Source organism: Oxyura jamaicensis, chromosome 4 (assembly GCF_011077185.1).
Source record: "Oxyura jamaicensis isolate SHBP4307 breed ruddy duck chromosome 4, BPBGC_Ojam_1.0, whole genome shotgun sequence".
NCBI classification, from domain to species: domain Eukaryota; kingdom Metazoa; phylum Chordata; class Aves; order Anseriformes; family Anatidae; genus Oxyura; species Oxyura jamaicensis.
Window position 1 is genome coordinate 42,472,884 of NC_048896.1, and position 26,842 is coordinate 42,499,725.

Here is a 26,842-nt window from a genome sequence, read left to right on the forward strand (position 1 = left end):
AAGGAAGGAAGGAAGGAAGGAAGGAAGGAAGGAAGGAAGGAAGGAAGAGAAAAAATAAGAATGACCCTAAAATAAAATGTGAAACATTTAATAAGATCTTCTTTGTTGTATCTCCTCAGCTGGACACAATTTTTAAAATGAGGCATACAATAAACTAATATTCATTTTTCTAAATGCATGTTAATTTCTTATTTATTTCAGGCTTTACTAGAGACTCAAAATTTACTGCGCACTCAGGTTGCAAATTTTACCTTCAACCTTGGATTTTCAGGAAAATTTTACCACACAGGTAAGAAGGAACTTCATGCTCTCAGGTAGCTACAGATAAATAGGTGACAGGATTTTAAACCTAGCTTTAAACATGCCCTTTTTAAATAAAACAATAACTCAGTGGAGCAATCGGCAATATGTGCTCCGATATTTTAGCATCCAGGGTCTCACTCACTGCCCACTGGAACAATGGTAGGCTATGGATGAGGTTCTTAGGAATATGTAGATATCAGTGCTTTTCTGAAAGATGTGTGGTAGTAAACCTTAGGGTTATAAAGGAAGCAAAGGAGCTGCTAAGATCTCCATAATTCTGCACAATGCAGGACAGCAGAGAAGACATACTAGGGTTTTACCACTATGGCAGGTATGATGAAATATAAAACACTGAAAAAAACATGTCTCATAATCGATAAAGAGGCAGAAGTATTTTAATGGGATAAACTCAATTTTACTAAGACTAAAGGTAACCTAGCTCAGTGGTCTGCAATTGGGACAGATGACAAAGGTAGAATCATTTGATTCAGAAATTCATTCTTATTGCAAGAAAAAGGAAAACAAGATGAAACTTAATTTGTATTAAATGGATATTGAAGCCCTGCTACCTTTGTACTGCATGCAATAAAAAGTTGCACACAAGCACCATGTCTCTGTGGAGATTAGGTGCTTTTACATCTCCTATTTATGACGCCTTTCTCTCTGTTGGTCCATTTCTCCATAGTGTAATGTTCCCCCCTATGTTTCTTTTCTCCTCTCTCCCTTCACCTTTTCCCTAGCACTTTGCTGCAGCTCCACTCGCGCTTCCTAGTGTTGCTCCCCCATTGCGTCCCTTTATATGCAAAAAAAAAAAAAAAAAAAAAAAAAAAAGACAAATTTAGTGACTCACTGCAATGGAAACATCCTTCTCCTTTCCAAGCCTCGTACTGTATCCTTCTCACCTCTGAAGACCAACTCCAAAATTCTCAGCTGTCAACACATTCAGCCACATCTAATGACACTCCTTGCCTGAGCGATGCTAGGGAGGCCAAGAAGCTTATTTAGAGGAGAGGTGTAGGCACAGTAGCAGATAGAAGATGAGAGAAGTTTAAAAGCTAAGAATAATGCAGTCCAAGCTCTAGCAGGCCACGAGGTAGCTGCAGAATAGGGCAGTCAGGTGAATGTCCCCCAGTGCAGCATAGGTGCAGCAATACTCCCTTTTTACCAGAATTTGAACACGATGCAGGTGAGCTCATTCACCTCTTATGTCTCCATTTCACTATGAATTAGAAGAGTACAAAAGACCCTGGGAGAGGGGAAATGAGTAATCTTTTAAAGGATAAGTAGAGAGAAGGAAACCAAAATAATTTATTTGTATCACTGTTGCTCTCAGGCACACTAAAAGTCCAGGATGTTTTCCCCTCATGCAGACACATAATGCTAGGCAACTGCTGCCCAGGAAACCTTACAGACTAAAGATGTAGGTTGCAGACTCTGAGAAAAATGAGAGGTAGAGAGAGATGGAATTACTTGCCTGGAGTCATATAACAAGCCAGTGGCAGACCTGTGATTAGAGAGCAACTTTGGAGACAGACCTTCGGTATTCTGCTCACTTCATCTTGACCTGCCTGGATAGTTATTCCTTCTGGAGATTAATTGGACATACACGTAATACAGCAAAATAAACAAAAATAGCCCAAGGCTCTGAGCCACTCTAAAGCAGGAAAGCAGGATGCTGCTCTATTATGGCCATCTACAGAGTAAAGCTGGCATCAGTATTTTCAGTGTCCACCATGGAGAAAGATAATTCAAGGAAGGGAGGAGGTGGGAAAGGAAATAATTTATTACAAATATTACAATATCCTGATCAGTGGCTGGCACAAAATATGCAGCCTTCCTACCAAATCAACACCCTGACCTTCCCATAGATTTTTTCTTTGTTAGTCCCAATGGCCTCCATATGCCATTACTGTTTCTTAGTGAAGCCTGTTCCTACCAGTCCACAGGTTTGCTTGCCCAGCTGATATAACACTGACCAATTTCAGATTTACTGCTGCTGTAGAGAGAAAATAGGCAAATGTGCAAGTGTGCGTGTGCTCCGAAGGATCTCAAGGCTTACCAAAATAGCACAAAACTACTTAATGAGTTGAAGCATGCCATTGCCTCCATTAAGGGACATGCCGCTCTCTGTACTCAGTGAAGCATCTGAGATTTTAAGTGAGCACTTCATTTACAAGTCAGTGGTGGCATTTTGTCATATCAGCTTAGTGGAACGATTCCAAAGTATTCTCCATGCAATATACACTTTATTGACTCATTATAAATAAAGCGTAAAGGTATTCTTTAATTACTGTAAATGTAGTTTGTTTACCCAGAGAGGCTTTTAGTATCAGGTATTCAACATGCTTTATTAGCGCACTGAGATTGCTGTGCGTTATTGACTTCCTTAATGTGTGATTTTGCTCTCCTTTCCAAAACTTGGATCATTTTAAAACTACAGGAGGGAGATGAGCATGGGAATGTGTTGGTAGATTAAACAGTTATACATTTTCATCGAAAGATGTTGTTGACATCTGTACTACAAATACCAATCCTAGTTGGTATGCCTTCATACCGGTACAACAACTGCCTCACTGCTCCTCATCGTGATGCCACCAATGTTTTCTTCTGTAGCACAGGTAAACTAAGCACTGTAGACATGAGACTGATAGCAAAAAATAAAAAGTAATTTAAAAAAATAGAATAGAACCTCTTGGTTTAGCAAACATCTTCCTCTTGTTTATGCTGTGGCAACAGAAATTAAGATGTTCTCAGGATTTGCATTTAAGATTTTTAATATTATTGATAGCAACTTCAAACTTAGTTTCAGTTTTGAGCTCGAGACCTCTAAGCTACAGTTGTACAGTTGTAGCTTTAAAATGTAGTATAATTTATTATGTGCAATCAAACTTTGAATTATTACTTACCTCTGCAAAGTGCATACTGTCTCTCAAAGTAGATATATGTTCACCTCCTTGATTGTAGACCTGTTGCAATTTTCAGGTTTCATATAAAAATGAAGATAGGAAGTCACACAAAGAATACTGATTATACAAGAAATTAAAACTTCACAATTCCTTGTTTTGCTTTCAATACTTTGAATAAAGGATTGGGAAAAATATTCAAACAATATAAGCACTTAATAAATGTTCCATTAAACCCTTGACTTTTTAAAATGCATATAGTTAAGAATTTATAAAAATTAAACAAAATTTTTGTTGTGAAGAAAATTATCCTCCAAATAGTGAAATCTCCACCAAGTGTTAAACTTCAAAACTTTTTGTTCCAGTTCCGCCATTACATACTTTTCTTTGTATAAACTTGAAAGTGTTATGCTTTACTTTGTTTGATCTTTGCTATAATAATATAATAATAATAAAGAAAAACATAAATTGCAAATGTTGATGAATTGTATCTAAATTCACAAATAAATTAGTAGGGAAAAAATGTGATATTACAATAATTTATTTCAAGAACCAAACTCTACTTTAAACGATATTAAATTATCCATCGACCTAAATCCTATGTCAAATGATCATAGTTCTTTATATACTTAAAATATGCACTTTTTTTTTCTCTTCGTCCCTACCTTCAGTGTTCTAGCTTTGGGTTCCCAAAGAGCTCTTTAATGGCTACACAGACTCTTGCCTTTTTCTCTTCTTCCTGTTTTGAAACCCTACATTAAGTTTCTCCCCTCTGATCACATTTCTCTGGGAGGGTGCAAGTGAACCACATACCCCAAGAAACAAGAGAGCAGTCATTCAACAGATGTACCATACAGAAGTTTTGCATGATAGAACAGACAGGGCTGCCATCGGTCCTTTCTTCTCAGTAAGGAATTACCTAGAAAACAAGGTTGTTTTCTCTTTTCCATTAAGAACTCCCATCCATGGGAGCAACTTTATGCATTCTTAGAACTTGCAGAGTGCTACAGGGGAGAGTAAATTGATTCAGTGACACTGGGAGAAAGTTTCAAAGTAATGCTCTCCTTGTGTAGCACCATTCTTCAAAATACATTTGCCGATGTGAAAAATAAAAATCTAAAGTTCATGCACATCTCTATGTGTTCCTGCTTCATACCACAGAAGTAAACAGTGACATCTATGGAATATTTTCTTCCAGTGAGTTTTGCAAACATTGAAAGGCTTGTAAAAAGAAAGCTATGTTTGCCTCAGTAGACTGATGTTGACAATTATTTCTTTGGAGCTAAATAAAGGTATTTAAATTAAAATGATAAAGGAGCAAGACAGGAGGCTGCAATAAACTGAATATCGTTCAGTAATTTGAGGGTGAAGTTAGTGAAATGTAACTTTGCTTTCACAATTTGAAAAAGCACTGGAGACGTATGCTGCAGGTGGTGGAAGTAGCACTGTATAATTTCTCAAATGGAAGGTTTTCTTTGTTATAACCACACATGCTTGCTTCTGCCTGAAGCAGATACTCTTCACTAACACAGGAATTTTTATTCTTTTTACTTAGAGACTAAATGTGGCAATAATCGAACACTGAACCGTACGAAGCAGTGTGTAGAACCCTTTTGCAATTAGTTACATGGTTTTTACCTAATCGTATTTGAAACTATTGCAAACTTCTTTCACATTTTACCAGAAATGATCAGATTTCAGTTTGCTGAGGTTTATGGTGTAGCTATAAGTGAATCTGGGTTTAGCAGGACTCTGGTACAGAGCACTCTGCAATGCCATCCTGGCCAGCTACAGCTGTGCAGTACCCACCAGGATCAAGGCAGATGGGTACAAGTCCATCCAATCCTCCATCTTCATGGGCAGCCTGAACTAAAAACTCGTGTATTACATAGAACAACAATCCACCCTTAAAATTCAATTCTTGTTAGAATTACTATCAATTATCAGAGTGTTAGGAATAGAGAGTCAGCTAGCACACATAGTATTTCTTATTCCTCCTGTGATATGCTAGAGCTTGTCTGCAGCATGTTGAGAAATCAGAGCCAAAGACATCGGGTTCTATAGCAGCTTCTGTCTTGAGGGGAAAAACAAATAATATTAATAATAGTATGGGCATTTTCTGCTGTTACTTTTCTATTCCTTTTTTTCTTTTGCAGGGACTGAAGAGGAAGATGAAGGCGATGACCTGCTGTTGAGATCTGTGGATGAGTTTTGGTGGTTTCCCCACATGTGGAGTCACATGCAGCCTCATCTTTTCCACAATGAATCCTCACTGGTGGAGCAAATGATCCTCAACAAAGAATTTGCACTAGTGAGTAAAAGTTACCAGAAGTTTCAGCTAGGATACCTTTAATATATAACTTGGAAAGCATAGTTATAATGTTTATTTAGTATATATTAATGTTTATTAAGCATATATTACATGTATGCTTACATAGGTATAGAAATAAGGCTTACATAGGTATAGAAATAAGGCTGCAAGATTGGAAAGCCAGCCCCAAAAAGCATTCCATGACTCAAACTTGGGCTGAATTTTGCCATAGCCTTTTTCTCTGGCACAGGCTTTCTGGAGAGGAAGCAGCCCATCAACCAAGCAGTCTTTCAAGACCATAGGGAACAGAAGCAGTGAAATCTCAGCAGATGTCAGTTGGCCTTTTGAGCTTTAGGAAGGGGATTGTACACAGGTTATCAGCTTCCTGAAGTCTGGTGCAAACATCTTCAGAGGTGAATGAGAAAGTTCCAGTGAAGTTTGTGAAATGTTATATATGGTTTGTGAGAAATCTTGAAGCTAATGAAGTAAATAAGTGAAGCTGCTGGATTTCAGAGTACTTTTTTTTAGATGACCTGTTTGAAAATATGCTTTTTACATAGCTAACCTGTTACTAATGTTTATAGATAATGATGTTTCATTATGATGTTACAAGAGCCATCCTCCTAGCACTGTCCAGAGCTCTGAGTGCTTGTACTTGGAGGTCATGTGGAAACCATTTAGAGTCCATTCAGGGTAATTCTACTGGGTTATGCAGCATGACAAAGAAAGCTAAAGTCTGTAAATGCTCTCTTTGGAAAAGACACTGTGGTCTTTGACAAGGCACAGGAATGCCACGTAACCAGTGCTACTCAAAAGAGCAGATCAACACGGTGTGGTTTTCTCTGCTGCTTAGGGAACAGAGATCTCAGCCCTTCACAGCTCAGAAAGGCCAGCCAGCAGCTGCCCCTTATCCCCATCCCTCACATAAGCCAAGATGGATCAGGAAACCAAGCAAAGGCAGATGCCTAAACAAGCAGTTGGAAGAAATTTATTCCCTTGTTTATGAAAATATTTTCCTAACAACCTTTAAAGAACATTCATTAAAAATGGCTTAACTGTTTACTCTTCTCTTCAGACTTCTCCCCTTCCCATCTCCTTCTTTGTAGGATATTAGCACAGAGGTATTTTGGATGACTTTTCCTTTCCACAGATCTGTGTTACTGTCAGTTTTCATTCCTGGCATGGCCTGTTCATTCATTTTGTTTGACCTGGGCAATCTGCTGCAAAGAGTCCTAAGGGAACTAAATATAGCTGAGATTTTAAATGCAAGAGTAATTTTTAAATAATCTGTATCTCAAATACACATCATCCATTCATCATTAAACCAGCGGGGAAATTCTACTGTTTTCAGGCAACGCAATGCCTTTTAGGTCAAACCACCTTTAGGAGTAAAATCTATAGTGTAGTCTGAAAAGAGGGCTTGTAAGACAATGTTTGCAACTTCAGCTACAGAAAGATAAAGCCCATCTCCCTATCATCACTGAAGGTTAGGGTCTCCTTAGGGTGCCTATAAATAAGGGGCTGATGTCAGAGAACGGCTGCTGTTATTACAGCTTTATTTCCTGCTAACATTTGGACAGGGGTTGTACCAACCTCTCAACCTTGAATCGATATGAGCTGTGCAATTTACTTATGAGAACATTTCTTTTCAAAAGGCTTCCTTTGAAGTCCACTCTGTGGGAGATTTTTGTCTTCCTGATAACAGAGGTCCCAACCATGACTCTGGAACAGTTTTGTACTCTCCCCTTCTTTCTCATCCTCATGTCTTATTTGGGAAAGGAGTTCCCTTTTCTACAGCTGCACTTCTATAAGTCTTCCAAAATCAGTGCAAGCTCCTTTTTATTATTCTTTTACTTCATAGCATAGATCCAAATTTAAATTACATGTTCAGCAGAGTACACAGAAAGTCTGCTTGGTGTTATACATCTTATTTGTGCTCTATTACCTTTATTTAGCATTATACTCAGGGGAACACAGCTTGATGTTGATACCATTTTCTCTCGCATTTCCTATTTATTGACTGTATCTCCCCACCTCCTGTTTTAACTGCAAGTAGAGAAAACACTGTCAGTTTGTGCAAGGAAAGTTGCAATAATTACTTGGAAGTATGATCACATTCATTCTTCACCTGATGTATTTCTTTGTTCATTTTTTAAACACGGTAAGAAGGTAGTGGGGTCTTCAAGATGGGAGAACAAATCATTATACCTGAAAAAGAACAGTCAAGGTTGATTTAACATTAAAATAATAATAATAATAATAATTAAAAAATAAAAATAAAAATAAAAAAACAGACAAAAAAAAAGAACAACAACAACAACAAAAGAACCAAAAAAAAATAATCTGTTCATTAAGACCTGTCAGCTCCTCCTGGCGTTTTCATTTTAGAAGAAACACATCACACTGACTGGTAACCTGGACTTTAAGGGCCTGGACTTTAAGATCCAAATCTCATCACAGTCAGCAGTTTCTCCATGCAAGGGAGTATGAGGCTCAGGAGAGATGTTGTTCACCAGGAGAAAACATTTCATGAAAGGAATGTTCTTCTGTGAGTGCTGGGGATTAAAGTAAGCTTAAAAAACACAAACCAGTTTATCTGAAACACAGTATTTCATGGATATTATCATATGGAGCTACAAATGTACATAAGCACAATTTTTACTGGCTCTTGCATTTACACTAGGCATAATCTTCGGTTTGCAGAAGCTTGTGTACATACAACCTGCTGAATACAGGCAAGAAATGCAGGTGTTAGAGCTGGCAACTGGATAAAACACTTTTTTCCATTTTATACTGATACGTCTATTCCTCAAAGTGACGCTCTATAAACTGGGGAGTTATAACTGAAGCCTGCCTCAAAAAGGTACATCACAAAATACAAGTAGAAAGTCAGATATCTAAACAGTTTTATATACATCCAACTAGTTGCCAATTAGGTATCCAATTGCGTTGATTTGCCTTGATTTCAATTACACCTCTGTGGAGCTAGGGCTTAATAAAATCAACAGTCTTTAAAGGATTCCCTTACTTGTGAATTGCTTTTGAATTAAAGGAGACCACCTCTAATAAAAACACTGAATGTTATGTGTCACAGAGACATTCGCCATTCCTGCTGTTCCACACCTAGCTGGTGAGAGGAAGACATTTTCTGATATCCTTCATAAATGCTGTTGCTCCAAAGTTCTTCACCTGACAGAAAGCACAGGAAGTTTTGCTTACCTGGAACAGTGTCCTGGTAAAAAAATCATTGTCCATGCGTGTCTGAGCAGTGGTCCTGCAGCTGCCACCACCCATAGCCCCATCTCCACTGCCCTTGCTGCCACACCTCGTCGTCTCAAGCACTCGCAATATCCTCAGCCTCAAAGGAGCATGCAACACCAGCAGAACATGCTATGAGAACAGGGAATAATGACAGGAAACAAACACCTGGTAGGCTTTCAGGCAACCTCCCAGGGTGCAGCTATTTCAGAGGACATTTCACTTGTGTGGGGAGGAAGGCAGCCTGAAGCCTTCGTGCTCCCCTATTAGTTCAGTATGTTCATACCTTCATTCTTTTCTCACTTCTTCTAGACAAAGAGCAAAGTCCCTTTCTGTAGATTTCTGTCTTTATCTCTGTTACCCATCAGTGCAGATTTACACCAGAAAGCCATTAGACACTTCAAAACACAAGAGCCATAGACTCTAACTCTTGTAAAGTAATTTGCAAACTACCCAGAACTTTGCTATCCTAATGTCTTAATATTTCTGTAAATGTGGATGGTATATTTCAAAGCCTGGCTAAAGTAAAATTACATTTATTTTGATTATAAGTTTGTTTTGACATAATTTTTGTTGTTGTTTTGCTGTTGTTGTTTCTTCTTCTATTAGAGCAACCCAAAATCCTTTACAGATACTAATGGATTAAACCGTGGATTAAGTTTTGCAAACTGATAGCATCTCAAGTACTATTATTCTTGTATTTTTATAGGCTATGCAATTGATACAGAGGTAAACAATTGTGCAAGCAGAAGTCTCTTGTAGCACATTCAGAAAATAAAATCAAGTTCTGATTTTCACTGCCACCCTTTAATCACAAGATATTCTTCCTCCCCCTCTTGTGCATCTTTATCTCAGAAAAGGTAGAATATTTTTAATCCAAAGCCTGTAGCTCTTTATTTTGTCCCTTGATTTGTTTGCTCAGTAATTATCTTCTGTGCTCATTTGTGAGCACATACACCCAAAGCACAGTAGAGATACAGCAAAAATTATCATCATCTGTAAAAATGGAGCTATGATCTGATATGAACAAGTGAGATACACACACAAACAAATCAATTCAGAGAGATACATATACAAAACAAAGAAATCCATTTAGACCCTCTCTATTATTGCTCCTTGGATTCAATTTCCTGTTTCTAAACCAACCAGATTCACATTAGCACTTCCTCAGCCTAAAACTCTTGAACTGCCCAAACCACAAGGAAACCATGGGCTTTTAATATACCAGTTAAATAACAAGAATAAAAAGACACGTGACCACATACGAAATACAAAGCTCCTACATGTGATGAAAGGTCTAATTTGTCCCATTATTAATATCTGTAGTTAACATGGGAATTAGAGATGCTCACCAGAGATTGCCTCTAAAAATATTCTAAAAGTGTTCTGCATATATAGGATAATGTTTCCCTGTACAAACAGGATGAGATTTATTCTGCCTAACTTTAAGGTTCTTCCTGAATTGTCGATCTTCATTAGTGTTTTTGTCCATATCAGGAGCGTGCTTTGGAAGCAAATCACTAGAGCTCCTCTCCTTTCTCAGCTTTCATTAGTACCACATACAGATAAGGAGCAGGCTTGGAACAGGAGTTGTGGTGATACCTGGCAGACTACTGTGCTGTCCCTTCCCACATGGCTGCCAGTTTTGTATCTGACAGTGACAGCAGAGATCCCATTTTGCTTAGACCCGACAGGCACCCTACAGCCACTTGCCAAGTGAGCACGCAACAGAGATGCAAAACGAGTACCAACATACAGAGCTACTAAGAGGTTTGTCACACTTTATTGAAAAAATACTGGGGTAGAACTAGGAGCCAGGATTCAGTTTGATAAATCCACAATTCTAAACTACCTAATCCTGTGACAGTCATCCATGACAAAATACGTTTGTCCACAGCATGCTCCTCCACCATGTAAAATAAAAACAAGCTCTGTGCTCTCACAGCTAGTGCTCCTGCAGGCCATTGACCCCAGACAGTTTTGTAATAGTTATAGTCACTCAAACCTGACATACCCTTCCATAAAACTAAGAAAAATAATTTAGCTTTGCACAACCTAAAACCCCGTGTCTTGATAATAATCACCTTTTGTTTGGTGAATCATTTTGTCTAGCTAGAGAGCTTTTAAACAAGATTTTAATAGTTTAGAATTGAACTGAAATTAAAAGATGAAATGTTTATTCAATAAAAAATTATCCAGAAGCATAAACAACGAGAACAAAAATCATGTGTCCATGAAGGCTAGAATACCACACATTTTTATGATTGCTGACAAGCACATAGTGAAATCATTTATCAAATAAAAGAAACTAAGTATTTTAAACCTACATAGTAACATATAATCTCTTATAGGAAATCTGCGGCAATATTAGAAATATATCCCAGTGCTAGGAATATGCAAAGCTTATGTAAATCTTAACTTTGGAAGATAGCATCTTATGAAGTCCTAAATTTATTCTATCATCTACTGTTGAACAAAGTCAAAAATTTTAGCAAACTTGCCTGAGGTTATATTAACTTTTTCACCTAAGAATTCTTTACATGAAAGAGAATCCTGCAGTTCCACTTAGTGTATGAAAAGATCTACAGTAGACATAAGATTTGCTGAATTAAAAGGTTAGTGTGTGGGGCTTTTCTATTCTCTCCCCAGTAATGTCCAGTACCAGATGTTTCTGCAAACAAATCAATGGTGGTCTTTAAAAAAAAAATGAATGTCAGTTGTCTTATAGCATGTTTTTTGTTTTTAATTTTAGTTCTTACTGTGCTTTAATAAGGAAAAGTAATATTTGGCAGAATCAAAAACTGTCTCTTTCTCAAAAAAAAAAAAAAAAAAAAAGTGCTAATATAAATAGCTAATTTTCCTGGCACTGTTTTTTTTTGTGTGTGTTTGTTTTTTTCTTTAATTAAAATTTCCAACATCTGCTCACAGAAAAAAGGATATAGGAACTCAAACTTACATTTTGAAACTACACCTACCCCTGGAAAGCAGTGCTAATTCTGCATCACCTGTCATCCATTCTTTAGCAGAGACTTTTTTTTGCAAATGCAGAACAAGTACACACAGCACATGCTGAAATGGTGAATACAGCTTATTTCTGTACAAATAGGAAGGTCAAACGTCTTCACTTGCTTGAACAGAGATGATAATTGAGAGAGATAAGCAGCCTTAGCAGATTGCTTCAGCCTTTCAGATCACCTGTGGAAGTATCTATCTTGCCAATGGGCTCTGGGTAAGGAAACTTTGAAGTGTGTGCAGACAGGCCAGGCTGCACTGGCAGGACTGTGAATTTCCAATTCCCAGTGCTCTGGCTTAGGTGCATCAGTGTGATTATGAGACGATGGCTCTCTGGGCTCTGCCACATGAAGCAGGGGATAATGGGGATGGGCTGGCCACATGAAGAGATGGACTGGAATTAATCTAATCCATACACCACACCCTCACTGGTGTCCAAAGGACATGAGGTGTGCTCCTGGAGAGCATCTTCTGGTCAGGTCTAGACCTTAAAACAAGGCAGGTCATGTGCTCTCAGAGCACTCCATGATGCAAACCAAGAGATGGGAAGAAGTAATGACCAAGGGAATTTTTGCCAAAATTGCAGCAGCCAATTTAATAATATTCTCCCCTATCTCCCAGGTTGTAACAGTGATTCTCCTTTAATGTTGAACTCATCCAGGCATCACTGCAGCTTCATCTTATGCTGTCACTTAAATTACAGTTGGAACTAAATGCACAAGAGAAATAGGAAAGCAAATTTAACCTGTACAAAAATAATGGCTGTGGTCCCAGCTAAAGCATACTCAAGAATGTTATACTGTTCTTCTCAGTGCCAGAAAGGTCCAGAAGTTTTCCAAACTATGCAGATAAATGCACAAGGTCTTGAATGTAAAAATAACCTGATGAAATCTTGTAGGAAATTGTTCCTTAGAATAGACAAAATACATATTCACTAATGGCATGTCCCATTTTGTCTGACAGTTTGGATCAAGTCCTTCTTGGACTCAAATGTATGTTCCCCCTTTAACACATTAGTTCTCAATCCTAAACTAAATTCAATAACAAAATAAGAAAAAGGAAACAGAGCAACAGAAATCACTGAAAGAGAATATATATTTAATTTACCCAAGTAAATCGAACATGGAACTGGTCAAAGAAAATCTGATTATGCCTTAGTTTTTCCTTCTTAAAGTTGTATTGGGTGTCTGAGTGACTGACATGTATTTATGTGATGAACTAAGTAGTGCCCACGTCTATTCGGAGGCTAATTAACTTTTTATATTGAGAACTTACAATATGCTGCCTTATTTTATTTGTGAATGGTAAATTACCATTTCACCATTCTGTTTCTATGGCAATACCAGCTGCAAATAGTAAGTAGGTAAACAGGATTTTGCATGTATTAATCCAGATACCTACTTTCGGACATATTCTCAGCAGTAGTCATTTGCTATATCTCAAGACAGTCTTGCTTTACATTTGTGTATATTCCCTAACAGGTTTTGGTGAAGGTTTGCAGATTCAAGACAATACAGTATATCCAACTGTGAGCATCATACACTCAGGCATTCTGTTAATAAATAGCTAGGCTTTTCAAAACCCCTTAGATATAACTTATTCCTTTATACATGTTTAAAGAAAAGAGAGAAAAAGAAGGAGTTGACACTTATTGTACAGCTACTCATCATCTCACCCTTAAACTGACTAATGTATTTCAGGTATGTAACATTAATAAGCAGAAATTATAATTTTCTCTCAGTAAATCACAAAATAATGAGTTTGGGTTTCTTTTTACACGCCCTTCCTCTCCCCCTCATCTGGTAACCTAAGATACTTACTAATAAGCAATGGATAATTTTAAGTGGTTGCATTATGTGGTGTATGAACAAGTGTTCCTCATAGGGTTAATTTAATTTTGTCAATGACCCAAAAGCCTTTCTTTGCAAAGGACTTGAAGATGCCCAGCAGAATCTGCCACTCCCAGAGTTAAAGTAATTAGATAAAGTTATTAGATAACATAGGCAAGAGGAAGGACAAACACATTATCTCACATTTTAACCATTTTCAGCTGTATTAGTTATATATGAGCATAAAATGGTGATGTAGTTGTTCTCCCAGAAGGAGAAGGGAGTGATTTTAGTGAGCCATAGGATAGCAAAAGAGAGGAAGTTTTGCAACATTGAGAGCTGAGGACACGGATGTTGTCCCACCCCGTGTGGTACTGGGAGTAAAACAGATGCAGTAAACACCCAGAGCACAGAAAGTGATCCAGCAAGAGCCACAGCACTGTAACCGCCTACAGATCTGGAGATCCCATGGGAGAGCTGGAAAAGGCTTGGAAGTTGAAGGGTCTAAAGGGGCGATGGAGAAGTGGCAGAACATAGCCTTTCTTCCTGGCTGTAGCTGGTGAAAAATGCTGGGTGCACTTCTGAACATCACTCAGACCAACAAAGTTAATGATCTGATCAAATAATGTGATCTCTTAAAAACATCCCAGTCTTTCGAGGTGGTTAACTGACCCTATCAGATAACCCCATCAGATGGGGTTTTCAGACAGCCCATGTGAATGGGAGAGATTAGGAGCAGAACAAAGGCAAGAGACATTTGGGAGTGAAGGCACATGCCCAGCACACCAGTAGACTCACATTCAAGTGACTTTCTTAATTCCTTCTGCCTGCGTATAATCTCCTCACTGTTCCATCACGATATACTTTCAAGATAGCCTATAGATTATATCCATGAAAATGAACATATTTCCTCAGAGAAACTGAACTGAATAAATATTTATGAAACAAAAGATGTCTATCAGTCCAGCATTTTTGCTACTACCCTAATGCCATGGGAAAATATAAGCAGATTCAGAAGCTATAGGGGATATTTGGTTTTTGTTTGGTTGGTTTTGAATCAGCAAGGCATCTTGCTCTTACTTTGGTAATAGGAAACAAAAAATAAATGCCACAGCATCAAGTTTTTCTGCTTACTGCTCTAATGCCATTTGATCACTTACTAAATAGCTAGCATCAGCTTCCTGGATTACCTTTAAAAAGAACCAAAATAATAGAACATCTTAAAATGCTCACAATATGTAATCAACAGATAGGCAAACCTATTCCATATAACAGTAACACAATGTAATCCAAGAGGATTATTTATCACTCTGCAGTTATCAAACTCTAATTCCAGTTCCCTCCATCTCTCCCTCGTTTTTAGTGTGTGCTACATACAAATAGATACATGGCTGTCCAAGGACAACAGCTTCTCTGATGCTGAAATCTGCAGGGGAAAAAAAGAACTTTGAATAATTGCGTGTTCTTTTTCTGCTCCTAAATATATCCCTCCCTCTGCTGTTTTGCAGGAGCACGGCATACCGACTGACATGGGGTATGCAGTGGCTCCGCATCACTCCGGGGTCTACCCAGTTCACATCCAGCTGTATGAGGCCTGGAAGAAGGTCTGGCACATCCAAGTGACCAGCACAGAAGAATATCCACACCTGAAGCCTGCACGGTACAGACGGGGCTTCATCCACAATGGCATCATGGTACACTACATTTCCATGTTTCATAGCAATATTACTTTAAGTGACTCAAAAGTATGCTATTTTTACCAAATGCTTCAAGTTTTATAGCAATCATTAAAATTCTCTGTGATCGAGGACTTGTAAAGATGCCAAAAGAGTGCATTTGTTATGCAGCCAGTTTAAAAATGTCACACAAACTCAGGCAACTGAAAATGTAATCCTCAGAAACTAAGTGTATTTGTAGCCCAATCAACTATCAACCATCAACCGAAGTATAAACACATATTTTGAAATTCATTAAACTGCTTAAGACCTATGTTTCAAGGTCTGGTTCATCTATATGCATGAAAGGCTTAGAAACCTACCACCTGGGAAGATGAACAGGTGGAAGTAATCTCCTCCAGCAAGCATGGCACTCCTCTGGGGCCAAGGTTTCTTTTAGGAGCTGTGCTCCTAAAGCTCCCAAGAACCAGCGACCAGACATGTGCCTGATTCTTCCACGCCATGCACTGGGGGAAGAAGAGAGAGGGTTCCTCACCTGCATACTTCACCTGCTTAAAGGGCAGGAAAATGTGCAGAATTATTTAACCCATCTTGGAGGAAAAATGTTAGGATGGACCTGATCGTGTGACTGAAATAGGTAACAGGAAACTGCAAAAATTATATATGCATAAACAAAGTACGAAATATTTGAAAGCCAGGTTCTGGGACCAAACAAAAGCCCCAGCTGATGCAAATGTTGCCTGTGCATATAAAGTCTCATTTAAGGGATCAACATTTTGACAAAAGAAACATGTCTTAATCAAAAACAACAAGTTACTGCACAGAGTCCAATTACGATTGGAATAGACTCAAATTCAGCAATGCATTTACACTTATTAAAATGGTTTGCTGAATGCAGGCTTTGTTTGTTGCTTTAACCGAATAGAAAAGAAAATCAAAAACAGTGACTGCAGGGAAACAAAAGGCCTTGCCCAGGTGAATTGTGTCTCTGCATATATTAGGCAGTATCTAAGCCTTAACATTTGTTGTCTACTTGCTGCACCAGAGCCTTTCAAATGTAACTGGATAATAATGTAACTAAAACATCTAGTTTTCAAAGATCTGTTTATTTCCCCACATCTGCTAGCTTGCAGGTTTCTGACACACAGCCCCCTGATTGATGATGGGATGGAGACCTGACCTCAGTCTAGTCTCACACCAGTCCTGGACACATTTCACAAGCAGGAATCAGGGCTTCACTCATTTTCACACAATATGTAGTATAATATGTAATGTTGGACTGAGGAAAACATAAAGCCACAGCTCATTTGGGGTCCATAGCCTTGAACAAATTCAGTTCAATGTGTCAAGAACATTAAGATTAATTGCCTGCAGTATTGAAGGTGGCCAGAAAGCACTATTTATCCTTTAATAAACTAACTTTGCTAAGGGAAGAAGAGAGGTTTAGCTCTTTCTTCCTCTTCCAAATGCCAGGAAATAAGCCCTTAATTACTGGATGAGCTGGCTAAAGCAGTCTGCATGAAAGCTCAGAGCATGTGATGCAGCTTTGCAGCTGTGATCTGAAAATCACATCTGCAGGACTGCCTTTGCTTACAGTGACAGCGTAGAAGGTGCACGAGTGGCCATAAACACGCTAGGTTACAGAGTGGGAAAGGCTGCAGCTTTGTTCGAGTTGCTGGAGGGATGACAGTGAACGTGCTGGGGTAAATTTGCAGAAATACATTAATGTCACAATGGTGCTGTTGTTTTGTTCTCAGGTGCTCCCTCGACAGACCTGTGGCCTTTTCACTCATACTATTTTTTACAAGGAATATCCTGGGGGTCCTCAGGAGCTGGACAAAAGTATCCGAGGAGGTGAACTCTTTCTCACCATTCTCCTGAATCCGGTAGGTTCCTTCTTCTGCAGTTTTTGGATGCATTGGGTAATAAGGAGGAGGGAGGGAGGAAGGGAAGGACACTCGTTTTCTTTGACCTTGTTTGGGAAATAAAAAAGCAATACCATTTACTCTTGAAGTAACAAACAGTTTAAGAGGAAGTAAGCAAAAACCGTCTTTTGCAAATTTCTGACTGCATGCAACAAGTTGCTGGAAAATGTATTAGTTTCATTTTCAAACTGTTTCCCACCCTGAAGCTGAGTTGTGAGAGGAAAGCGCATTTGCTTGTCTAACTGAGACTGAAAGAAAACAGTGACAGTAGAGAAAGCTGTGTCACCTTATTTTGCTTTCTTCCTCCCTGCTCCCCCAACTGTGGCTCTGCATACTCCTAATAGAGCTCGATGGAAACCCCAGGGCTCAGGGCTGATATCATTCCCTTACCACCAACTCTTAAAAATAGGTCTTGTGTACCTAAATACCTCCAGGCAGTATATAGCCTTCTAATGCCTATTCATCACCTAACAGTTACAGAAAAAAATGATGAAATGGGTTGAATGTTACTAATGAGGCAAGTGCATACAGGTAAGAAGTAAAAACGTCACAAAAAAAGACTTGCAGAACAGCACCAGGAGCAGTGTTACCCTGAACAAAACATTAGTTTTGTTCATTGTTGCTTTTCTTTTTCTCTGTCAAGAATACATGAACCGTAACCTAATACATATGGATGTAAATGTGTATGTGCACAAACAGTCTATATAAGTATACATATATACACGCATATGGTTTGATCAAGAGTGCCACAGGCTTTCTTAAGGATGATTTGCATAGCTATTGCTCAATTTCTCTCTCAATAAAACAGTCTGAATTGTACCACACAAATATACACATGTACACGCAGGTAAAACAACACAATGCAGGTAGGTACACAGGTGTGACTGTGGTCTAACCAAGGATCAAGGAGGAAAGCTGCAGGTCTGCAAATGCTGTATTTTGAAATGTCTCAGTTCCCTTGCCTATAAACAACAGCTGGTGCCATTTGAGGCAGTAGCCTAGAGGTGAGAGGAGGAAGGATTAGAACAAAAACCAGACCAATTATTTTTTGTTATTGTCCTTCTTTCCTCCTGTTCCACTCAAGATACACTACTCACAAGATAAATGTCTTGTGTCTTGGTAGGTGGCCTAATTTTCTGTGGTTTCAAATTGCAGTACTCATTGACTTCTTTGTAGAGTTAAAGAAACTTCAGTTGAAACTAACTCTCAAATCCAGGTCACTTATTTAGACACCTAAATATAGATTTTGGCATTCTATAATTAGATGCTTGTGTGTGAAAATTTTGGCTGGGAAGCTAAGTTGGATTCTGAGTCAAAGCAATTCAGTGGTCATAAAGAAATGGGACATTGATATCAGGATTTTTCCTACACCACACATGTGACAGCTAATTGGAGAATAAAAAACTGTCCTCTCCCCATTTACCTCTGACTGGCTTTTCTCCCCATAGTTTCCTAAAGTGTAATTTGATTGATCACGGTCTTGAGATGCTGCTGGGATTTATCCTGAGCTTTATCATACTTATATGATCCGCGCATCTTTCATTTATCTGAAGATCTCCCCAGATTTAGGCTGTTGGGCCCTCAGCAGCAAAGTGCTTCCTCTCGCCAAGAATAGGGATGCTCATTTCCTCAGTCAATTGCCCATTCCACATCCAAGTTTTTGAGTATGCTCAGGCCACCCTGACTTCTACAAAATCACCTCTTGCTTAATTTCAGGTTTTTTTTTTTTTTTTTTGCTGACAGCAAATAAGCAAGGAGCTACAAGTTGCTCATTACAAATTTCAGCCTTTGGATCTTTCAAAGTAATTGTTTCTAAACGTTCTTTCAAGAAACGGATTGAGGCTGTGGAGAAGAGTAGCTGTTCAATCAGTCTAAGAATTTTACTAAATATTTACCCTACCCCTCATTTTTCCTACAGTTTAGCCTTCATGAAGTATTATTGGACTGGATGAAACAGATAGGCCTATCCCACCATTTTATCATGCTCTCCTCAATTTGTTATTCTGGGGTCTCCCAGAGCAGGACCAACCTCACAGATGCTGGAGCATCTCCTTCCTCCTGTCAGGTTTCCTTCAGTTGGTCTTCACCCAGAAAGGACCAAACCTATCCCTAGAGGGGTCCCTCAGGATGCACGGGCACACGCAGTTCCCCTCTTGTTACACTGCACATAAAACACAGAAAACTTGAGAAAAGCAGTTCTACCCTATACCTATTACAGGTAGTGAAGTTTCAGAGGTGATGCAGCAGAGATGAGACTTTTCCTAGGAAGGTGGTATGCAATGGCAGGCAAAGCATTCCAGATTTAATCACGCATCAGTGACATTCACGACAGATTTAAACAGACTATCTTCCAAAGAAAAGGTGGGGGGAAAGGTTTTCTTCGATTTTCTTCAGTACATGAGCTTGTTTTGACCAAGCTATGTTCCAATAACTTTAGAGTGCAATATATATTATTGGGTGGCATTTGAAAAGAACAGCTTTATATCTATGATGGTAATGTTTGATTTCTCCCCCTATACTTTTATGATTTTCTATCTTTACCTCATCAAAACTGATATTTTACTGAACTGAGACACACAAGTGAAATACTGACGTGCACTTCCCCAACTCTAAGGTAAGCATGAATCTGCTCCAATATAATGCTTATTCAGACAGGAAGAAATATAATTTAATCATGTGTGAGCTGAAGTAAGATATACCACAAAACCCTACCATCATTCAAATTAGGTTGGTACACTATCCAATGAAATATGTGCTGACAACAGAAAAAAAATAAAAATAAAACAAAATAAAAAATCCAGCCCTATCTCAGAAAGCTACTGGTGTAAGGAGGAAAAAAAAAAAAAAAAAAAAAATCACCTATGTTCATGCACCCATCTTTTTTTAAAATACCAAATCTGGACAGCACACAAATGAACAAATGGGGAGGCCTGGCTTTTATTCAACATAAGAGAGAAAGAATACAGATCAGTATCATAAAATCTATAGTACCTTCTGAAAAGGATCAAGAGTGTCTATTCCAGGCTCAGCTGAATAAAAAATACACATTGAATGTGATGTGTTCTCCAAACCACTGACAGTACGTATTGGAGTAGCAGTGAGAGACTTCCCAGTGTATAGCCTAGAAGCTTTTCACACGCCTATGCTCATTAATAAGCTTTCTTAACATTGGGATAACAAACTATGCATTTGTGGGGTTTACCAAGAGCAGTATGGTGTAAACCAACATATGCTATCCAAATGGGTTATAGAAAAACAACTGTTCGAAATGCAAAGGCTTTATCAAAATATATATATATATTTTACTTTATTTAATGAGGTGCCTAATCTAGTCCATGAGTTGAAACCATTCCATAAAATAAAATCCTAACCAGAACACACTGCCCCCTACCATGTAAGCTGCTTTACATATTGCTGTAGTGACCCTTCTTCAGGTTTTGCAAGGAAAGGAATTGTCAGTACCATTGTTTATTTTTGCACTAGTGATGTTGGTTAAAATTCTATTTTACCCTTAAAACAACAGCCCAGACCTGATGTGGAGGAGATTTGCAGGAACAGGGTAACTGCTGTAATTCTATGGCCACTTGGTTCCACAAGTCTCCTGCTCACTGGGGCTTGGTCTCAACTGCGTGTGCATGACTGCCACTGGCAGTGTTGTGAATTATGGGCACACAGAAAGGGGAGAGGGGAACCCCTCCTCATGAAGAATGCGCTTTTCAGAATGAGGATGGGATAAAAATCCCTTTCTGCTTTCTGAAGTGAATGTGTACATGTGCACTCTCATAGCATTGCCAGGCTACCATGACAACTTAAGCTACATAGCAGCTATAAGCGTTATCACCATAAAATCATATTTGAATCCAAGAATGGCCCCAGGTTAGAAAAGTCTTAATGCAGCTAGTTATCTGCCCAGTTCCATGTGGAGGTGTCCACCTCTGTGGCCCAGTTTGAAAAGGACAGGAATGAAAAAATAAAAATAAAATAAAATAAAAAAATCCAGTTTCACAGAATCTTTTCTACAGTTACAGCAGACAATCCCTTTATTATTTTATGAGATGTCTTCTTGATCAAGTAGGCTAGAAGTTACAAAAGGGTTTCTGAGCAAATTTGCTTGTGGTTGTTGCATTTCTGTCTGGCTTTTGTTCCCTTCAGCAGTTTTTACATTATTATTTCTTGTAGATGAGCCTAACACAATAGTTGGGCAAAATTTCCAGGAGTTTTCCTCATAAAAGCAAACAAATTCTGCTTATAAAAAACTGCTTATATACTTTTTAAACAAAGTTAAACTTGACCAGTGAAGTTCAATGACATTTTCGCAAAGCAGCTATTGTAGGGGTTGGAATTGACAGAACACACTTCTCTTCATGGTCAAAGCTCAGATATCTGCTACTTTTTCCAGAATTTTTGAGATCTCCTATTTAAGGCCTAGCTTCTTTCTGGATGACCTATCTTTGCATATAAAGTATTAAGCACGCACTGAAGTATAGAGGAGGGCTGTATGGATTAACAGCAAATTACAACAAAGAGGCAACAGGATTAAAAATCCTGAAAACTTAATGACTAATTCAGTGCTTTCAGATATCCTTGCTACCAAGCTCACTTTTGAGTCCTGGTGTCGCACGAGGCCTCCTTGCTCCTGGCTTCTGTTTTGGAGAGCCACGAAACCTCTTCCATTTTGCCTCATTAGACAGACCTGCAGGCGAAACTGTTGCTTGTAAGCAGACTAATAACACCAATAAATACGAGCAAATGGCTGCAGTATGGTTTGACCTCTCTTTCGCTTCACAGCACCAATTCATCACCTTCCCTGCTCCACCTTACTAACCCAACAGCTGCCCCTCTGCACCAAGCAGTACCACATATATTACCTGAGAGTAAGAGCACAGAGGGCAAGAGCACAGCTGAAAACATTTCATTTCATGCCCACAGTCATTCTGAGGCAAGGCTTCCAGAAGTGAAAAACCATACTTTACTCTCCAGTTAACAGAATTATTACAGGTTTTCCCCACTCGCTTTGAGACAGTCTTTTTCAGACTGTTTCAAATTTCAGAAATAATTGCAGTGCCTTGATTAAAAAGAGCACACCACTACCTTTTGCAGTGGATTACAGCTATTTAGGTGTCTAAAAACAAAGTCAGCTATTTCTGGCCTCCTAGCTTACTGTGTCAGGGACAAAGAAACAGAAACCTGAATGTGTATGAACAAGTAGTGGTATAAGCTATTCTTAAGAGAGACAGATGCACGATAAGGGGATGAATGAAGTTTAGCATGAATAGCAGCCCAGGCACAACAGAACCAAGTCAACATCAGTGCCAGCTGCCAGGAGGACTGTCTGCTTTTCAACTTCTGGACCATTGGCCTAAAGTCTTCTTTGTATTGACATTCATACAGACAGGATAACACAGGGAAATCTCTTTCCTTAGGCTATTATAACATCCACTTATAATCTCATTCCCCCTAACAAGTGCAAGTAAGAACACTACTTAAATAATCAAGTTTTGATTAAATACTTTATCAATTACTTTGAATACTGGAGCACATTTCAAAAATAATTAAATGCACGGTAGCAAATTAACTAAATAGGAATAATGCATCAGATGGGAAGATTTTATTTATAACTAAGTTGGGGTTAGATTGAAACTCCTTTGATTATAATAGTGAGCAATAGCCTATGTAGATTGCAGCATGATTTCTTCATTGACTGTGTGTTCCATATATTTCATAGGAGATGTCACAAAGTGACTTTGGCAGGGGGATGGTGGGAAATAAATAAGTTTTTGTATGAGTTAAAGAACCCGCAGCTAAATCTTGAAATGGGCAAGAAAGAACTTTATATCTGCTTCCCTTTCCCAACATTAAAGCATCACCAAAGAAGGTTACTGCACATTCTCTTTATTTCACTCCTGAAGCTTGACAAGCATGGGAATTACAGAAACCCTATCCATTACTCCAGATGGAGTTAGCAATTTCAGCAAATGTATAACAAACGTATATTAAGCTCATATACAAAAAATGTTTGCATTTTTATAAAGAAATGCTACATAGATGGTTAAATTAGAAAATGCCCAAGTGACATTGCATTAGGATAGTTTGTTGAGAGATTGTCAATGGGATCTTCTGATGGATTTTTTTAAATGGCTTCTACTGAATACTCTGTGGCTCAGAGATATATTTTCATTCTCTAATTTATGAATCCTAGAGATGAGTCACGTCTGGCAGAGATGATTTAGTGGTATGCAGAGGAGGGATAAATTCCACCAACACAGACAGAAATCAAACTAACTTTCCTTTGAGTTTTAATGAGGGTTACAAGAATCCCAGCCAGACCTTTCCAGGGCCCAGCTAATGCGGAAGGCCGCTCGAGTCTAGAGTTTGGGGTACTTATTCTTTGCATAAACACTTCAAAGCAAAGCTCATTAAAGTTAGTGGAAAAAGTCTAAGTGAACAGACTGGGTTTGAAATAAACCTAAATAGGGTTACTCTTTCAAAAGGTTTCCATCTTGCTCCTCTCTGAACAGTTTTGTTCTTTTGGAGGCTCAGAACAATAACAAGGAACTTCAAATATATTTACAAATAAGAAATGCACATACAGTTTGGGATGGAAAATGAGACATTACTGTGGCAGTTGGAGTTTCCCTTTACCATTTCATACAAAAAAAGCAATGAAATATTCAAATAGAATATTTTTTCTCCCATGCCAGACCAAAGCTAGCAGTTCAATCAGTGTTATTATTTCCAATGTTATTTTGTGGTTTGACAGCAACATCAAAAATCATTTATTCACAAAATTTTAATTAGGACAGGAGTGCACCATCAGCATTTCCATGCCAGTAGTGAAAAAACAGCAAAACCACCCCAATCAATAGAAATAAGCAAGGGAGAAGAAAAAGAAAGAGGCAATTTAGACATCAATTGGTCAAGAAGAAATTTTACAAAACTGCTTTTGTACCTAATCTCATTTTCATAGCAAAATTAAAACATCTCAATAGTAAGAATTAAAATTCTTGTCACTGTGCTGTGACAGCACATATGTCTGTATTAACTGCAGATAAATCATGAAACAAAGTACGCTGCTACTCAGGACATCTTTAAATGCCAGTCACAAAAGTGTCACCCAGCCCATAACTGCACAGACTGGCAGTTTTCTTCCCAGAAATGAAAGCTCTGGCAGCTCATTTCTGGTCTCTTTCCCCTTGTCTCTTGCAAACTTTTCCAGTGGGAACCAAAGGCCTCAGGAGGGTGCATGACACACAGAGGATTTGCAGCCAGTGTTAAAGGGCAAAAAGTAAGCACAACATCCCAAGTCAAAGAGTATTGGAAGTGTTTGTTTCAGCCCACTAATTCTGGGTTTTCTTTAAAGCACTAGATGAGAGGAATACCATGGCTTTAATATCTGAATCTAACACTAACCAGCTACTTAAATATGACAGAAAATTGTCTGGTCTCACGTTCTGAGCAGCGTTGAAGCAACCTGATCCCTTGTGAAAAAAAATTAAGTTTACTACAGGCGTACAGCATTCCACAGCTACAACAGGAAAAAAAAAAAAAAAAAAAAAAAAAAAGTGTTTGGTTTTTTGGGGATTTTTTGGGGGGGGGGGGTGGGTGTTTGTTTGGGGGGGGGGGGGGGGATTTTTTAAACCATTTTGAACAAACTGTGACATTTCCTTTTCTTTCTTCCTAAATCTTGCCAGTTCCTTAGAACTATCTTGCGGTGCTTTGAGGTGCTTTCAAAGCATTTTTTTTTTTTTTAATAAATGTATGCTTCATTGATTTATGTAATTATATATAAAAAAAAAATGAAAATGTAAGGGAGATTTTATTTCCAAGTGTTCAACATTTCAGTCATTTTCAGCCAGCATTTCTTTTTATTCTACTTCTCATTATTTACTATTTAATTCCCCCTTAGAATAAGTTTCTCCCTTCCCAGTATATACTCATAAAATCCCCCTCCCTCCTTTGTTACCCGCACTGCTCCACACTGTTTTTCTGTCTTTTTTAAAATCACTTCCCTTCAAATGTTAACTGTGTGTGCACTTCTCTCTTTGACATCCTTAGTACAGAAAGAAGATAAGTTAACTGGTGTTAAATTCAACCCGCATTAGGGTACCTTGTTTGGAAAGAGAGCTTTATTATGAAAGCTGTGATGTGCTAGTTGAAGCGATACATTTCTAAGGCATTTACAGTCATTTCTATTATCTGCTAACATGAATAAATGCAGAACATGAGATGCAGCAAGCAAATGACATGAACAACGCAAACCTGCTTTGCTCCAAAATGTAAACCACAAAAATATGTAATTAAAAAACTTCATAACATCCACTTTCCAAACCAGAATACTTTCAGCCCCAACAAGCAGGTTTCTCACAAAACAATTTAAGGAATTCCATTGGAGTTTAAATTTAAGCAGGTTTTTCCACATCCAAATGTCAGCCTCAAAACTAAGTGGGTTCAGTCTGTGTTCTCTGACCGTTGCCCTTCATTCAGTCTCCTGAGAAATGCTCTGACATATTTAAAGCACGCTCTTACAAATTGTTCTATATATCACAGCTGCAGTATCCACAAGGTCTTCCAGTATCTGTTTCCTAGTTCATCTCCTTTACTCCCCTGCTTCACAGACAATAAAGAACAGTCATAAACATTTAACAGCCAAGATAAGCTAATAAATACAGCCCTAAATATCACCATTACAAACAAAAGTGAGAAAGCCATTTCTCCTAAAAAATCTCTTTAAACCAGAGAGCTTTTTATTAAGCCAGCCAGAAGCAGCACAAAGGGCACCTCAGTCAAACACCAAAGCAAGAATAAGTGTACTGGGCTTTGAGAAGACCCAGCAAGACCCACTTGCTTGATTGAGTGGTCAGTTAATTGGATTTACTTGCCAGTCTGGTCCTCATTATTTGTTGACCTCAAAAAGCTGATGGATAACCCCTAATACTGCCACTCCCTTTACTGCAGCATCCTTCCTAATTTCAGCTTAGTTATAGCCCCATTTCAGGTCCAAAGCCACTATCTCCATCTGAGAAGTGGAGTTCAAGTTAACTCTGAAACAGAATAAATAGTTGCAGATCTTGTTGTATGCAAGGACAAAGCTTCTCAGAAAGTATGACTCAATGTCTGCACATATGGCTACATTCAAGAAGCAGAAAAGCTTGCAGAAAACGAAACATAAAATGGGACCCCACCATCTCAGGGCTTTCCTATCTCTGCCTGGTCATGGCTGAATGCGATGAAATAAGATTTTCTGTAGCCTGAACCAGGAATGTCAGATATCCCTTAGAGAGGTAGTTAAATCAAAGTTAAATCTGCACCAAGGAGCAGACTGTTCCTTATATCCAGTGTCTTAGTCCACAAAATACTTTTTTTTTTCTATTCTTTCTCACCTTTTTTCCCCTTTTACAGAGGTGAACTTGGCTGGGCTAACTCTTTTTTTAGCTTGTTATTGCAAGGTATTTTAATTCAGTCTTTTGCCATCCCCTTTCCATAGTTCCACCATAAAAAATTTGCATAGGCCATTTCTGCATTCCCTGTTTATATATATGTATAAACATTTTACGTATGTATATACACACACACTGTACTCTAGATTTATATCTGTATCACCACAGAGACAAACCCAGAGACACAA

General features: G+C 38.4%; 1 protein-coding gene across 2 annotated transcripts in view; it reads left to right on the top strand.

The window, feature by feature from the left end:
• NDST4 (N-deacetylase and N-sulfotransferase 4) overlaps positions 1 to 26,842 on the top strand; it is a 106,007-nt gene that overhangs the window by 45,292 nt on the left and 33,873 nt on the right. For both annotated transcript variants that reach the window (XM_035325601.1, XM_035325602.1), the window contains exons 3-6: positions 202 to 289; positions 5,363 to 5,517; positions 15,125 to 15,310; positions 17,050 to 17,178. In XM_035325601.1, coding sequence (XP_035181492.1) covers positions 202 to 289; positions 5,363 to 5,517; positions 15,125 to 15,310; positions 17,050 to 17,178 — 558 coding nt within the window. The remainder of the gene's footprint in view (positions 1 to 201; positions 290 to 5,362; positions 5,518 to 15,124; positions 15,311 to 17,049; positions 17,179 to 26,842) is intronic.